The 16913-nt window shown below is 42.5% G+C and overlaps 1 protein-coding gene across 1 annotated transcript; it reads right to left on the reverse strand.

Moving 5' to 3' along the window:
- Window positions 1-215: 215 nt before the first annotated feature.
- Window positions 216-16584, reverse strand: dctn5 (dynactin 5). Its single transcript, XM_078417797.1, has 7 exons — window positions 16507-16584; window positions 14348-14416; window positions 12091-12209; window positions 9921-10032; window positions 8891-8993; window positions 7220-7351; window positions 216-3594 (listed from the first exon to the last, which is right to left on the reverse strand). Exons 1-6 carry the CDS (start codon window positions 16552-16554, stop codon window positions 7254-7256), a joined length of 549 nt encoding a protein of 182 aa, XP_078273923.1. The 5' UTR covers window positions 16555-16584; the 3' UTR covers window positions 216-3594; window positions 7220-7253.
- Between the last annotated feature and the right edge of the window lie 329 nt (window positions 16585-16913).

A 16913-nucleotide genomic window follows, 5' to 3' on the forward strand; every position in this document is an offset into this window, starting at 1 on the left:
CCCCTCCCATTCCCAGTCTGACCTCTCTGTCATGGGCCTCCTCCAGTGCCATAGTGAGGCCCGCCGGAAATTGGAGGAGCAGCACCTCATATTTCGCCTGGGCAGTTTGCAGCCCGGTGGTATGAACGTCGACTTCTCCAACTTCAGATAGCTCCTCTGTCCCTCCCTTCCCCTCCTCCTTCCCAGATCTCCCTCTATCTTCCTGTCTCCACCTATATCCTTCCTTTGTCCCACCCCCGACATCAGTCTGAAGAAGGGTCTCGACCCGAAACGTCACCCATTCCTTCTCTCCCGAGATGCTGCCTGACCTGCTGAGTTACTCCAGCATTTTGTGAATAAATCGATTTGTACCAGCATCTGCAGTTATTTTCTTATACAATAAATCACCTGTTGGCTTTCACTTGTTTTAACAAACCTATTTGACTCCAAATGACAAATGAGAAGTACAGTTGAAATAAGTGTTAGTTCTAAAGTAGGGACAGAGAGGTGGAAAAATTCAAGGTAAAGATATAATGTAGTGCCATCAAACGTCACATTCAATTCATTTATGTTATACAATATATTCAAATTATGGTACAGTTGAATATCGACCAAAGTATGTGATTAAGCTAAAAATGCCCTGGAAATTGCAGCCTCCCATTTTTTCTTAATGCCCATCAGTCACATCACAGGAGCCCTAAAACCACCAAATGCAAGAGATCCCAGGTTCATGAAATATGTCCCACACAACAGATCTACTCAAAAACAGTCTGAAGAAGGGTCTTGACTCGAAACATCACCCATTCCTTCTCTCCTGAGATGCTGCCTGACCCGCTGAGTTACTCCAACATTTTGTGTCTACCTTCGATTTAAACCAGCATCCGTAGTTTTTTTTCCTACTACTCTACTCAAAAACAGTTGGGTCCATGTGCAGGTGTCCATGTTAGTGGCGTTACTGAGCCTCAACTTTCTCAATGCCATTGCATATTACTACCCTCTTCTCAGGAATTAAAGTTTGATTGTTTTTGAGAGAGGCACTTTATTTTCTTTTTTCAGGCCTGACTGAATTTCCAGCCTTTCTGCAGAACATTATTTAAAGGAAGCATGTAGGATGATGATTCAAGACAACAGCAGAAATGAACAAGTTCATAATATTCTGATATTTTTATATTGACTGCAAGATAGATGCACAGTTGCAATAATTTGATATTTTTAATAATTAACTTACAAAAGAAAAGTATTAGTGTTGGCTTAAAAAGTTTAACAACTGGTTATCTGGATAAGAATACCTGGACATCATGGTGTTAGTTTGCTGTATACAAATCCAACAATAAAGCCACAACCCAATAGAAGAAATATGCCTATTTAATCTTCCACAGTTTTCAGTTGATTTTTGGCTTGCTTTTATTCATCCAAAATGCAACACATGGAGTCATAGTCATACAGCAAGGAAACTGGCCATTCAGCACCCGACCCAGATGCCCATCTAAGCTAGTCCCTTTCGCCAAGGTTTGACCCACATGCGTTTAAACTTTTCCCATCCATGTATTTTAGTTTAGTTTAGTTTAGAGATACAGCACGAAAACAGGCCCTTCGGCTCACACATTAACGCCACCCTACACACACTCAGGACCATTTACACTTATACCAAGCCAATTAACCCATGCACCTGTATATTTTTGGAGTGTGGGAGGAAACCGACTTGTTCAAGTGTCTTTCAAATGTTGTTAGTGTACCTTTCTCAACCACATCCTGCAGTGACTCCTCCCATACATGTACCATCCTCTGTGTGGAAAAGGTTTCCTATTCAATTTTGCCACTCTCAACTTAAATCTATGCCCTCTGATTCTTCATTTCCCAACCTTGGGGAAAATAATTATGTGCATTCAACCCATCTCTGACCCTCATGAATTTATACACCACTAATAAGATCACCCCTCAGTCTCCTGCACTCCAAAGAATAAAGTCCCAGCCTGCCCAACCTCTCCCTATCTCAGTCCCACGTCTTGGCACTATCCTTGCACATCTTTTCTGCACACTTTCCAGGCATATTTCCTACTGAACGGTGACCAAATTGAAGACAATCCTCCAAGTGCTGTCTCACTAATGTCTTGTACAACTGCAACATGCCAACTTCTGTATTCAATGCCCTGTCTGATGAAGGCTAGCATTCTGAAGTAAGCTCTAAGATCTGAGATTGTAATAATTGCCAAGACATTGCAGAACAGATGCCTCAACATTACAAAGAAAGTACTGTTTGAAGTAATTCTCTTAAGTGAAACTGAAGGGGAACACATGTTATTGTCATTCCTTTATGACAATTCCCACAATTGCTCTATGACTGATGGGAGGAAGTAGATCTTCTGCACCATATCCAAGCATTGAAAGAGCAGCATTTATCAAGAAGCACTCTTACAAGATCGGTCATAAACAGCAACAAAAATCAAAATCAGTGAAAGCCATCCTCAATGGCAAAACAAAATTCACCTGGCCCCATCTAGATTTCTTGAACAAAATGAAAAACATGTAAAATAGATAACATATAAACAGAAATGCAGCAACCAACCAGGATCTATGCAGTGAATCCAATACTAGGAATACTGAGAAATTACTTCATTAAGGGCCAGAGGTTTTTGTCTATGGACAAGTTCTTCTTGTTTTTTTGTTTTTTATTTTCAGAATTGTGGTGAAATTGCATTGTTTGTATTAGAACCTGCATAAACTACAAAGTCATGTCTATTGTTGTTACTTGATTCAATTAGACAGCCAGCATCATTTAAAAATTATTATTTAGAACACCCTCTATTTGATACAGACAAAATTACTACCCGAGAGCGGTGATTACACTGTTATACTTGGCAAAAGTGCATGTTGATAAATGTGTGATACATTATCTGGATGCTGACGTGAAGAATGATTGGCTGGAAAGGCCATATGGACAGTGAATACAACAACAAAAAAACGACAATGCTGAACAGTGTGTTATTTATAATCTTGTCTGAATGCATTTCAGTTATAGGATGTCAATTCCATGGTGGTTTTGGTAACCTGTTCTGCATTAGCTGCATGTATGTGCAGGGGCAACCTGCAACCCAAGTTACTCACCCGGGATCATCATGGTTCTCACAGGTGATATTTATGATCAGTCAGTCTAGAATTGTGCAAAGGTTGATAGCACTTTACACAAACACTAAAGAAAGGTCAGGGTCATTCTTATGAGAAATAGCACAACTGCTTACACTGAGCCACAATGGAATTTTTTTCCTAATGGGACAGGATTAATGAAACAAACCGAGTGAGAATACACAGGAAGCCTGGTGACTTGACAACTCAGTCCCAAAATAATTTCATAAATAATTACAGTATATATTAAGCTCAATTTGTTTTCTGGCACTGAGCAGAGCCAATAAACATATTAAATTATGAAATGAAGATCGCATACAATCGTCTCAAGTGTAGCGGTGGAGGAGCAGCCAGTCTTCTCTAGGCCTAAAACAGAACTATTTATGACACCAAGGTTTCCCTTTGTCAGAGCCACTTCATGACCTGGGAGTGCCCAGGCAGTGTTCAAACTTTGTCCAGTTATTCACTTTCAGGACCTCAGTAACGTGGATACTGCAACAAGAAAAAAAAGAATGATAGATGAGAGAGTAGGTGTTAAAGAGTTTAAACTCTGTAAGTATGGAGTGGCAGACACTCAGGGGCAGAATTAGAATTACCCAAAGCCCTCAGCCTATCATGAGAAGGTAACTGTTTTTACATTATCCGCTTTAAACAAGATTGTAGTAGTGTGGATTTAATGTAAAGTTAACAGCTGATGCTTAATAATGACATAGAAAAAATTTCGGTTATACCTTTGCACAAGATCCTATGGCAAACATAAAAATTGATTATGTGCTGGAATACAAGAGGAAGAAGCCATTATGAGATTTCACCTGATGTGTTCCTCAAATGCATTTACCCACCGTTGCCAGTCAGTCTCAGTGAAATATGTAATTGACCACTGACAAAGTTTTATAAAATCTTGGATGATTTCTCGGATGAATGACAATTCAAACCCCTAATATATTATTTTCTTCGCTACCACATTGAAAACAAGACTGCTTCAAATATCAGACGAGGCCAATATCCTTGGACTGTGTTACTTGGACCTATTCTGTGCTTTGAAATAAGGTGTAATGATAGCTGAAGAGGAGAGATGGGCTAGGCTTCTATGAAGCATCATCAGGAGCAAGAACCAGATGGCTCAAATTACTTGTTTGTACTGAAACCTCTTTTATATGTTCCACCAAAAATCAGGAAATCAGTGTGGGCAAGACGGCGAATTAAAAAAAATAATTGTGCACATCAGAGCAAGTACAGGAAATCTTTCCAGTGCAAAGACACACAATATAAAATTTTAGTCAATACTTCAATATTACCAGTTACACAATGAATTATCGTGCACTCAATCAATACAAGAACTAAACACAAAATGCTGGAGTAACTCAGCGGGACAGGCAGCATCTCTGGAGAAAAGGAATGGGTGACGTTTCGGGTCGAGACCCTTCTTCAGATTGACGTCAGGGGAGTTGGCGGGACAGAGCCCTTGTTTTCTCTCTCTCTCCATCCCCTGCCTCTTCCCAGTTTTCCTATCAGTCTTACTGTCTCCGACTACATTCTATCTCTGTCCCGCTCACTCCCCTGACATCAGTCTGAAGAAGGGTCTCGACCCAAAACGTCACCCATACCTTCTCTCCAGAGATGCTGCCTATCCCGCAGAGTTACTCCAGCATTTTGTGTCTATCTTCGATATAAACTAGCATCTGCAGTTCTTTCCTGCACATTACAAGAACTGAGTGCTATAACCATTTTGAATAATGCAAGGTCAAAAATCAGTTAATGGTGTGTTGCGCTTCCTAGTTATGGGAAGAACATTAGTCAGGACACAGCATCAAGGCAAGTGGAACATTCCTAATTTAATCTTCAACCACTATCTCAGGATTAAACCTGGTTTTCAGCACTGTTAATATGTGCAAATCCTGGGACCCTCCTGAGCAAATGGGGACAATGCTGCCAAACACCAACCTGATATGTGCTAATCTCTGGAATGGTATATTTGTTCCATCTTTAAATTAGACAATGACCCATCGTTATCTCAGCTGTTTGTCCACGTTGATTTTGCATTCTTCAAGACACATTTATTCATTCCAAAACAAAATCTTTGAGGTTGTTTTGCAGAAATCAGAATTAGCAGACTTGTTGGAAATGCCACAGCGTAGGCCAAATGTAAATATGGCTTCACTGCTCAGAAAATTGGTCATAGAGAAGCTGCAGGTTTGTTGATACTGATAGTGGGTTTGATAATAATAATAATAATAATACATTTTATTTATATAGCGCTTTTCATATACTCAAAGACGCTTTACAGAGATTTTGAGAACATAGGGAAATGAATAAATAGATAAATAAGTAAATAAATAAATGAACAGAGAAAGGAGACAGAAGGTGAGGTGACCTTCAGTGGTTGAAGGCAGTACTGAACAGGTAAGACTTCAGCGATGTTTTGAATGTGGTGAGTGTGGGGGAGTCTCTAACGGTTTGGAGTAGTGAGTTCCATAGGGTGGGAGCAGCGATGGAGAAAGCCCTATCCCCCCAGGATCTGAGTTTAGTCCGGATGTGGGGGGATAGGAGATTGGCAGCGGCAGAGCGGAGGGTGCAGGTGGGAGTGTGCCTGTGGAGGAGGTCGGTCAGGTAGGATGGGGCCAGGTTATGGAGGGCTTTGTAGGTTATGAGGAGGATTTTGTACTGGATTCTCTGGGGGATGGGGAGCCAGTGGAGTTTATAAAGGACGGGGGTGATATGGTCACGGATCGAGGTGTGTGTGAGTAGACGGGCAGCGGAGTTTTGAATGTATTGAAGTTTATTGATGATTTTTGAGGGTGCGCCATAGAGGATGGATTTTGCAAAGCACTGCTGGTAGTCACTTTCTAGTGCCTATGTAAATCTTCATATAGGCCTCATATTGGTGGGGCGGAGGTGGGGAGAGAGCAGGGATTACTGCTGTTGTTCTACAGATAATCAAAGGCTGTGCTGGCACAATAAATGTGATGGTAAATTTCATCACTGAAGAGTGTCTTCAATGAGAGAAGTCTCCTAAGACATTGGAAGTTGCCACATTTTTCTGGGTGTCAAAGTAGACTTCTATTGTTCGATGGTGGTGTTGTACACCAAGGTGGTAAAGGAATGTTTTGCAGATATTGAGCACAAGACTCATTCCCTTGTATGCTTCACTAGGAGTCAATGATAACTTGAACTTCAGCTCTGAGTGTACAAATAAAATTGTCTGCTTACTGTAGGAAAGAACTGCAGATGCTGGTTTAAATCGAAGGTAGACACAAAATGCTGGAGTAACTCAGCGGGGCAGGCAGCATCTCTGGAGAGAAGGAAGGGGTGATGATTCAGGTAGAGACCCATCTTCAGTCAGATGTTTCGGGTCGAGACCCTTCTTCAGACGTTTTGACCCAAAATGTCCCATTCCTTCTCTCCAGAGATGCTGCCTGTCCCGCTGAGTTACACCAGCATTTTGTGTCTGCTTACTGTAGTTTGATGCAGTTGGGAACAGTTCCACTATATTGTGAATTCTGTCACATGAAGAGATTTCCAGGTGAACGAAGGAAAAGATTTAAAGAACCTCCTTGGGAAAAAAAACATTCCCTGAGAATCTCTGGCCCATGGCAAACAATAAAGGAACAGCACTGGATGGCATTGAGAACCCAGAGTCCATGTGTTCAGTGCACATAGAAGCCTTGTGTAAATGATGGAACTGACTTACAAATTAACCAGATAGAGTTCTGCAGGAACGGGTGAAAGGTCACCATAGGTAAACAGAAGTGCAGTGTTGAGTTAACAGGCAGATTAGCCATAATCTTATTAAACGGCAAAGCAGGCCGTTTAAGCCCACTCTGAACTTGTCTATTTGTACGAAGTGGAATCAAGGCAAGTTAAGGCAAATGAAGGGAAATAGATTCACCAGAGACTAAATTTGGAATTTGAAAGCAAAAATCAGTTACATCTTAAATCTATTCCAGTCATAAAGGAAGCTGGAGAGAACCAAGAAAGGCTTTACTAAACTCTGGCAATATACATTAAAAATGTATGGGCTTGCTGACATCATCCAAGTTCTTGTTGTATGAATGCAGAGAGTTCCTCTGCCTCCTCCCCCTCCCACACACACCTAATTTACCCTGCCTTAACATACCTGTCCTCATGGTGCTGTGGAGAAAAGGCCCATCTCAAATCTGAGAAAGCGGCAGAAACTTCTGGTAGTAACTTTTTGTAACATCAATCATGAGCTCCTGCGTGCACTCTGGGAGTTCACCAGTAAAAAGACCTGTCAGAAAATCCAAAAACAAAAACTCAATGTCCCTTCGCCTCCCCCATAAGATGAAATAAAAAGTTAACCACCTCAGAAAATCCCAATACACTAGTACAGATAGTTATAACATTGGAAACAGTTGTCAATTCACAATAAGCAATATAATCAGGGCCAGATAATCAAACAGGGACGATGAATGATGCAGATCTGGTAAGTCTGAAGTTGGATAAGTGAAGGGCCTGGATAGAGTGGATGTGGAGAGGATGTTTCCACTAGCGGGAGAGTCTAGTACCATCGGCCATAGCCTCAAAATAAAAGGACGTACCTTTAGAAAAATGAGGAGGAATTTCTTTAGTCAGAGGGTGGTGAATCTGTGGAATTCATTGCCACACCAGACTGTGTAGACCAAGGCAAAGGTATGTAGGTTAATTGGCTGGGTAAATGTAAAAATTGTCCCTAGTGGGTGTAGGATAGTGTTAATGTACGGGGATCGCTGGGCGGCGCGGATTTGGTGGGCCGAAGGGCCTGTTTCCGCGCTGTATATATATGATATGATATGATATGATATGATATGAAAGGATATTTTTACGCGCAGATTGAGATTCTTGATTAGTATGGGTGTCAGCAGTTTTGGGGAGAAGGCAGGAGAATGGGCGGCGAGGGAAAGAGAGATCAGCCATGATTGAGTAGCGGAGTACACCTGATGGGCCAAACAACCCAATTCTGCTCCTATAACTTATGAACTTCTGAGCACTCCATATAATCTATAATGTTCACATGGCTGCAGTTTAGCACCATATCTAATTGATCATCAGTCCAGCGCGCCCTCCGAACCACATTGGCAACATCGACCTCAATCTTTTGCTCAAATGCCCAACACATCACCCCTGCCATGACTTTTAATGCAGAGCTGCAAATGCCCAGTATGAAACCTTGAAATGAAGAGACTTCAGTTAGCCAGGGGACTATATATTATTTATACTCTTCAGTAACAAGAGAAGAAAAACCCAAGACGAAATGGAACCAGCAAGGTTTAGGTGACTGGCAATATGGAATTCATCACTTTGATGCTCAGCATCAACACAAAGGGTCTCCTGGCTCAGGGTCAACGCAGCAGTTTAAAGCTTTCACTCTCTTTACCCATCCCTCTTCTTTGTTAACTTATTCGAGAATCAAGGATTGCATGTTGGACATCAGAAACAGAATGGACAGAGGCAATCCACCAATGGTATGCCCCAATATCAACAGATCTCTTACTCAGTCAAAGTAAAGCACAAACATTATGAATTTTTTGAAGATTCTGATAACAGCTGATTCAGCTGCAAAAATCAGAACTTGCACAATGCCATGACTATTGGGAGTTATGAACTTCCTGCAACAATACTTGCTTCTGTACCTGCATCTCTGTTCAATGGAACAGTGGGAGTGCAACATGACCAAAACGGTGTAATCATACAATTTAGCTACAGCTGTAGGAGCATAGTTGTCACCCATCTCCCCCTTAACAAATGATAACGTTGGCCTCTGGTGACCATGCTCAGCTCTCACAATTACCTGGGCAGCCAGAGAAGACAGTGAAAGGAGGGACCACAGTTTCTGGAGGGAGGACAGTATTATCCAGAATCTTGCAGCAATCTTTCAGAACACACCTCCGACCCTATAAAGAGATAAACGGCAGAAAAATACACACCCATTTTTCTACATGATGGCTAAAGTCACTTATGATTATTGCGAGCTTTGTTACGAACCCCGATTATTTCTGGATTTGTACTGCAATGTATAGCCAGATAAGGAACTAAATACAAAAAGATCACGTGCAACTGCACAAATGTAAGGACTCCAAAAAATCAACCTAGACCAAAAAAAAGAGCCAGATGGAATCTGATGAATCTTAGGACTTTGCATTGGGCCCACTACTTTTCAGTTTTGTCAGTACATGATAGCAAGACTTCATGGAGAAACAAACAGCCTGTGGTATGATTGGATATGTTGCAAATGAACTTTAATGCTGAGAAATGCAATGGGGATAAATGGGCATAGGTCATTGACAGGGCAAGTAAAAAATATTTCAGTTACTTTCACTCCTGGTAAGAGGTCCAATACAGTGGCAAGAGAGAGCTCCAGTCAAGATGAAATAGTAAACTGAAGTCCAATCTGCCCATGACACTACATAGAACATAAAAATTATCCGTGCTGTCTTGGTCAATATTTGTTCTTCTATTAACTGCCAACTGTGCACTGGTGAAGAAGGGAATAAACATTTAGAACGATAGAAGAGGTACCAATCAAACAGACCACAATGAGTCGGGATGAAACGGCCATTTATGGCACAGCTACTGGAACTGTACACAATACAACTTGCCAATCCCACATATACCCATACAACTCCTTCATTCCCTACAATTCTCTCAAAACAGATAACCCATGCCTCCAATTGTAACACTTTCAGCATGCCATCCTCAACAAACTTTGCGTTTCCAAATCTCAAAAGGTCACTGAACTCCCCATTGAAAGTTCCTGCCTCCTACTTTAAACTACATACAAAGAGGGTGCTGTGAAATTGATTAAGAGGCGCTGTACTTACAATCACACAGTTCATTCCTATGTGAACATAAGATCCAATCTGGGCAGCGTTTACCACGCAGTCTTCCTCAATGAACACGTGGTCACCAATGTGCAGTGGGAAAAAGGCAACTCTGCAATGCAAAGAAGTTACAATTCATTAACAGGTAAGTTAATAAGAAATAAAGAAACACTTTCTTATACCTAATACCCTACACCCCACAAACCATCAGACAACCATCAGACAATAGTCTGCCTCCTCCATCTTAATTAGCACCATCTTAATTAGCTGCAAACTATTTCAATCATCAGATCTTCTCTCAGCCCCGGATCCTTACAATGCTGAAAACAAGGCCCATTCCATCCACTGATGCTGTGAGGACGGTTATTCGAATTTGCACCGGGGTGGAATCTGAGGAGAGAGAAATGCTAAGTATAGAAGATGAGAGGTTCATGTGAAGGGGTATGTAGAAAACAAAGAGAAAAAGAGAGTTAAGAATACTTCAGGGTAATAATACCCACAATGCATTAAGTAGGGGCAGAGCAGCCACACAAAGGAGTGTACCAACAAATGGAGACGGAAAAGAAAAAGGTCTACATCTGATGTATGCAGCATTTTTTACCAAGATAGATCAATTGGCAGCATTAATATAAATAAATGGGCTTTTTCTGGAAGCCATTAAGAGATGTGGTTACAAGGTGACCAAAGCAGGAAGCTGAACTTTCAGGGCATTTGACAATTAGAAAGGACAGAGAAAAAAAGGATTTAGTAGCTATCACAAATGATGAGAAGCTCAAGATGTACAATCAATTTGGGTGGAGATAAGAAAGGCAAGTCACTGATGGAAACGGTATGCAAGCCTAATATAGCTTCACTCTAGTACAGAATAAAAATACAGAAATAATGAGGAATTGTAAGAAAGATACTATAATGTTCAGAGCTAATATTAGTCATCAGCTAGATTGAATAAATCAAATAAGGATAGCCTTGGGGGGAAAAAATCAGAATTATGTCTTGGAGCAATACTTTGCAGAACCTGAGGGCAGGCTATTTTAAATCTGACATTATGCAATGGGAAAGGATCAGTTAATAATGTTGTTGTAAGAAAATCCCCAAAGAAAGAATGGTCACAGCTTGGAAGAATTTCAAATTCAATAAGGCAGAGATATGTAGATCTGAAACTAGTGACCTAACCATAACTGTAGGAGGCGAGAGACGGCAATCTCATGGGTCGATGTGTCCATGGAGTGGGCCGCCGGGGGTCCTGCAGCAGCAGGGGAACCTCTTGGATCAGGTGCTGCTGGAGGTTCCACAGTGGTCAGACAAGCACACCAATTAGATGTGGCCTGCAGCAACACAGATGAAATGGTAGAAGACACCAACAGCATCGCCAGGCCAGGTAAACCTCTGCAATTCCGACCATGCCCGGTCTACTGCACTTTAAGAACTTTGGAACTTGAAGGATACAAGATGGCACTGGAAATGTGACTACTCTTGTATACTGCCTCAGTGTAATCTACTAATGTTTAATTCTTGTACTTGGGTATGATTATGCTTATGCATAGCAAGAGTTTACTGAAATCTATGCAAAGGAAGAATTTCACTGTACCTAGGGATATGTGAGAATAAAGTACTATTGAACCATAAAATTATTTACAATGATACAAGCTCAAAATTGACAAAAGTGGCCTGGGAAACGGCATGAATAGCACAAACAGTAGATCATCAGGGTCTAATATTATTTTGGTAATTGATATGTCTTACTCGTGCTCATTAATATAATTGCAAGGCAAATAATCCCAATATATTAAACTTTATAGCACCTGTCTTTCTACAAACTCAGATGCTACACGGTTCTAACCAAATTATTTTGAATTGTACCACAAACCCTTCTCTGTTATTTGAACTATTAATAGTAAAAATGAAATTACATTATAGCACACTACTCGAAATGTAAAGAGGAGAGAACATCCAATCATTGCTGCTGCTGGTTTGCCAATGACCATAATTATAAAAGCCTGGGTTCATACTCATAACTGATCATACTAGAATCTTTGCAAATATATAATATACAACAGAAACTATGAATTAAAAAAGGCCATCTTCTGCAAAATTCGATTCAGAAATTTATGGACGATGGGGGAAAAGGTGAATAAATTAAGCTCTGGATTGTACAATGCAACAGCCTTACCCTTTGCTGAATTTCTTAAAAGGTGGCCTTATGACACTTCGGCTCTTGATAACACAGTGTCGTCCAACTCTCACATTTGCCAGGTCTCCACGGATTATGCAATCATTCATCACAATGGTCTGTTTCAAAAATTAAAACAACCACATTAAATTCACGATGTGCAACAGCCACAGAATAATGTTTGTAATTTTACTTAATGTTAATTCACAAATGAAGCATATCCAGAACACAAGATATCCAGCGGTCAGCAGCAACTAATACAAGTGACCCTGGGTTTCTAGTTAAGTGTTCTGGTTGGTGTGGCTGTAGCCACAGACTAGAGGGTCACGCATCTGGTCATTAACGAGGGTACTGAATAAGTGAGAAAAGCAGCCCGAATCACTGACGCTCCACAAACCAATACCATCAAATGGAATGGGTGCATCAGTGGATGGGATGGTGTAGTGAGAAGCATAAACAAATGTGCTGAGATGCTCTCCATGTTAGAGAGCACAAAGATGAGACTATAAAAAAATACAAATAATGCTTAGAGGGATCATACTGCATGACCAAGAGAGGCCTTCGGGAAAAAAAGCTAACAAAGAACAGAGGTTTTACTTATAATCCTATGATCTCTGATTATCAAGACTTATTGCAGCTCTGTTAACACTCAGCGTAACACTGCTCACAAAAGAAAACATAAGCATGTCAATCTGCTTAGATTTGGCTGCTTTAGTATTGTAAGATGATGCAAACAAATACAACACTGAGCCACACAAACATAAATTAGAGACAAGGAACTGCAGATGCTGGAATCTTGCGTAGAGCACAAAGTGCTGGAGTAATCAGTAGGTCAGGCATCGTGTGCATAAGCAATATTTTTGGTTGGGTCCATTCTTCAGACTGATTGTAGTAGTGGGGAGAAAGCTAAAAGAGAGGTGGGAGCAGGATAAAGCCTGATAAGAGTTATGGAGATACAAGTGAGGAGGATTTTGATTTGTAGATGGATGGACAAAGGTTAGAGATGAAAAGGAGATGGGTGGCAAAAGAGGACAAAAGCAGACAAGCAGACAAAAGGGTGTCAGGTAACAGGAGGAATGGAAAAGGAATAGGACAGAAGCAGGAATTAGGATTGGTGACCAAAAGCCCAATCAAAGACATGCTTAAAGAACATTTATCAGCCTGAGAAGATACGGTACGGTAAGGCACGGTAGCGCAGCGGTAGAGTTGCTGCTTTACAGCGAATGCAGCGCCGGAGACTCAGGTTCGATCCTGACTACGGGTGCTGTACTGTAAGGAGTTTGTACGTTCTCCCCGTGACCTGCGTGGGTTTTCTCCGAGATCTTCGGTTTCCTCCCACACTCCAAAGACGTACAGGTATGTAGGTTAATTGGCTGGGTAAATGTAAAAATTGTCCCTAGTGGGTGTAGGATAGTGTTAATGTACGGGGATCGTTGGGCGGCACGGACTTGGTGGGCCGAAAAGGCCTGTTTCCGGCTGTATATATATGATATGATATGATATGATATGAAGATGAGTTTAGATCCCAGGCAGCTGATGGTACAACTAGCAGCGGTTTCAGAATGAAATTCTTAGATGTTCAAGATACCAGAATTGGGGAGGGTGCAGATTAAAATGGCAAGGAATCATAGGCAGTTAGAGGAGTAGAGCAAATCATGAAAGAATTTGATTTAAATATAAAGATTTGGATTAATAAAATTATAAAATAGTAACTTGGTTATTATTTGCTGGCGTTTATAAGAATGAGGGGGGATCTCATTGAAACGTATAGAATAGTGAACAACTTGGATTGAGTGGATGTGAAGAGGATGTTTCCACTAGTGGGAGAGTCTGGGACTAGAGGTCATAGCCAAAGAATTAAAGGGCAGTCTTTTAGAAAGGAGATGGGGAGGAATTTCTTTAGTCAGAGGGTGGTGAATCTGTGGAATTCTTTGCCACAGCAGGCTGTGGAGGCAAAGTCAGTGGATATTTTTAAGGCAGAGATAGATTCTTGATTAGTATGGGTGTCAGAGGTTATGGGGTGAAGGCAGGAGAATGGAGTTAGGAGGGAGAGATTAGATCAGCCATGATTAAATGGCAGAGTAGACTTGATGGGCCCAATGGCCTAATTTTACTCCTATCACTTGTGATCTTATGAATATAGGTCAGAAAAGTTATGGGAATTGGACAGAAATGTCAGAACACAGACTACAGAATTGTGAATGTGGCCCAAATACTGCATTCAATTATGCATCTCTGCTACATCGATTCCATTTACCTTTCCATTTAGTACTATGTTCTGGCTCCCACACAACACAGATTGCCTGCTCACCTTGTTACCAGAGGCCTGCAGATAAAACACATAATCTCAGATTAGATTACACAGATTGATATTCCACCACGCCATTAATGCATTCCCCATCTGTCCACCCCACAATAGTTGGGGACTTTACCAAGCATACATCTCCAACTACGGTCTGGAACTCAGAAATCTCCTCCCCTTATCAACACTCAAGTTCCCCATCCCCCTTTCCCATCTCACCCTTCTTACCCCACCCCTTGGCCCCCAGGTTTAGCCACATCCTACCTGGCACAGAGACAATCCTCCATCTTGACACGTTAGCACTTGGGTCACCAGAGTCTCTATCCCACCTCACTCCTCAGACACAAAGTTGTTAGCCTGTCCTACGGCAAATCCTACTGCCCACCCCAATACCGATTCCAATTTTCATACCCCATCCCCCCACCACACCTCAAAACAGCACCACTCCAAAACCACACTAGCCCTGCTCATCTCCAAGCAATCCTGGGACTCATATCCAACCAAGTTTCTGGTCTCAATCCTCTGTTGCTGCGTGCAGCTCAGGACCCTACCTCACCTCCTAATTTGAGGAAGGACATTATTGCTATTGAGGGTGGTGCAGGGTAGGTTCACCAGGTTAATTCCCGGGATGGCGGGACTGACATAAGATGAAAGAATGGGTCGACTGGGCTTGTCTTCACTGGAATTTAGAAGGATGAGAGGGGATCTTATAGAAATATATAAAATTCTTAAAGAATTGGACAGATTAGATGCAGGAAAAATGTTCCCAATGTTGGGGGAGTCCAGAACCAAGGTCACCGTTTAAGAATAAGGGGTAGGCCATTTAGGACTGAGATGAAGAAACATTTCTTCACCCAGAGAGTTGTGAATCTGTGGAATTCTCTGTCACAGAAGGCAGTGAAGGCCAATTCACTGGATGTTTTCAAGAGTTAGATTTAGTTCTTAGGGCTAAAGGAATCAAAGTATATGGGGAGAAAGCAGGAACGGGGTACTGATTTTAGATGATCAGCCATGATCATATTGAATGGCAGTGCTGGCGCGAAGGTCCAAATGGCCTACTCCTGCACCTATGTTTCCATGTTTCTATACTCAATTTGGGATGAGGGGAAAGCAGCAGTACAATCACAACCAATCATGCATCCTCATAATCATCAGGTGCTTCTGTCAAAGGAACACCCATCTATTTCAGGAAACAATCCCCAACCCACACAGGATGCAACCCTCACATACCCAACCACCTAAACACCCCCACCCAACTCTCACTGTATGGATGCAGAGCCCTGCACCGACAGCAAAACAATGCCCCCTCAAGTCACCCCGAACACAACTGTGCCCTATCCACAACCCACTATCCCACCGACGAGACCAGCCCCACCTCCACTCCATCCATATCCCAGTGATGACCCCCTCAACACTAACAGGCCTCACCCCATTCACCACTGACATGATTAATCTTTTCCCACTGATGGGATTTATCTCCCCATCCCACAATAATGGGATTCTTCCCCCGTCCCACAATAATGGGGTTCTTCCCCTCTCCCCCCCATCCCACAATAATGGGATTCGTCCCCCATCCCTCAATAATGGGATTCATCCCCCCATCCTACAATAATGGGATTCTTCCCACATCCTACAATAATTAGATTGCCCTTCTCCTCCATCCTACTCTGACATGCCCCACACAACTGACGTCCCTTCCCACCTCCCCTCTCTCCCCCACTAACGGGTCTCAGTCCCATCCTACAATAATGGGATTCTTCCCACATCCTACAATAATTAGATTGCCCTTCTCCTCCATCCTACTCTGACATCCCCCACACAACTGACATCCCTTCCCACCTCCTCTCTCTCCCCCACTAACGGGTCTCCTCAGTCCCATCCCGATTCTTCAATGACGGGACCCCTCCATCTCCATCCCCATCTCCATCCCCATGGTTATGACCATCCCCATGACCACCATCCATGACCATCCCAACCTCAACCCCATGACCATCCCAACCCCTCCGCCGACGGGTCCACCATCCGAGCCCGGAGCCCTGATTTCCGCTCTCGGTCACTCAGCGACCGAAGAAGAACAAACGCGGTGCCCACGGCGACCGCAATGGCTCGCTCACCGTCTCGATGTACTCCGCCTTGTTGTAGAGGATCTCGCACAGCTCCATGACAGCCTCCTGCCTCCGTCCGTCCGTCCCTCCCTCCCGCCGGAAACAGCCAGCACTTCCGGGGCAAGCAAATCCCACACCAAAATAATTAATCTTTTCAAATTTCTTTTGCAGCACGTTGATGTAAATCAATTAGAGTGACAACATTGGAATAATTAATTTAATTCCAAGGTGAGGGAAGGTCCATGATTGAAGCGCCAGGGCACCAATGACGAAGGCGATCTCCCTGTCCCACCCTCCGATTGGCTGAGAGAGGTGGGCGGGCTCTCCGCTGATTGGTGAGAAATGGCGCGGGACCTGTCGACTGTCATCTTCCTCCCCCCCTCCTCTCCCATCGCTGCTGCTGTTATTGATGATGA

Source organism: Rhinoraja longicauda, chromosome 21 (assembly GCF_053455715.1).
Source record: "Rhinoraja longicauda isolate Sanriku21f chromosome 21, sRhiLon1.1, whole genome shotgun sequence".
In the NCBI taxonomy this organism is placed as follows: domain Eukaryota; kingdom Metazoa; phylum Chordata; class Chondrichthyes; order Rajiformes; family Arhynchobatidae; genus Rhinoraja; species Rhinoraja longicauda.

Coding starts and splice junctions, on each gene's coding strand:
- dctn5 (XM_078417797.1), bottom strand. CDS start 16,554: ATGGAGCTGTGCGAGATCCTCTACAACAAGGCGGAGTACATCGAGACG. Junction 10,033..12,090: donor TTTAAGAAATTCAGCAAAGG/GTAAGGCTGTTG, acceptor TTTGCATTGCAG/AGTTGCCTTTTTCCCACTGC. Junction 7,352..8,890: donor TGTCTTCTCTGGCTGCCCAG/GTAATTGTGAGA, acceptor ATTTTCTGACAG/GTCTTTTTACTGGTGAACTC.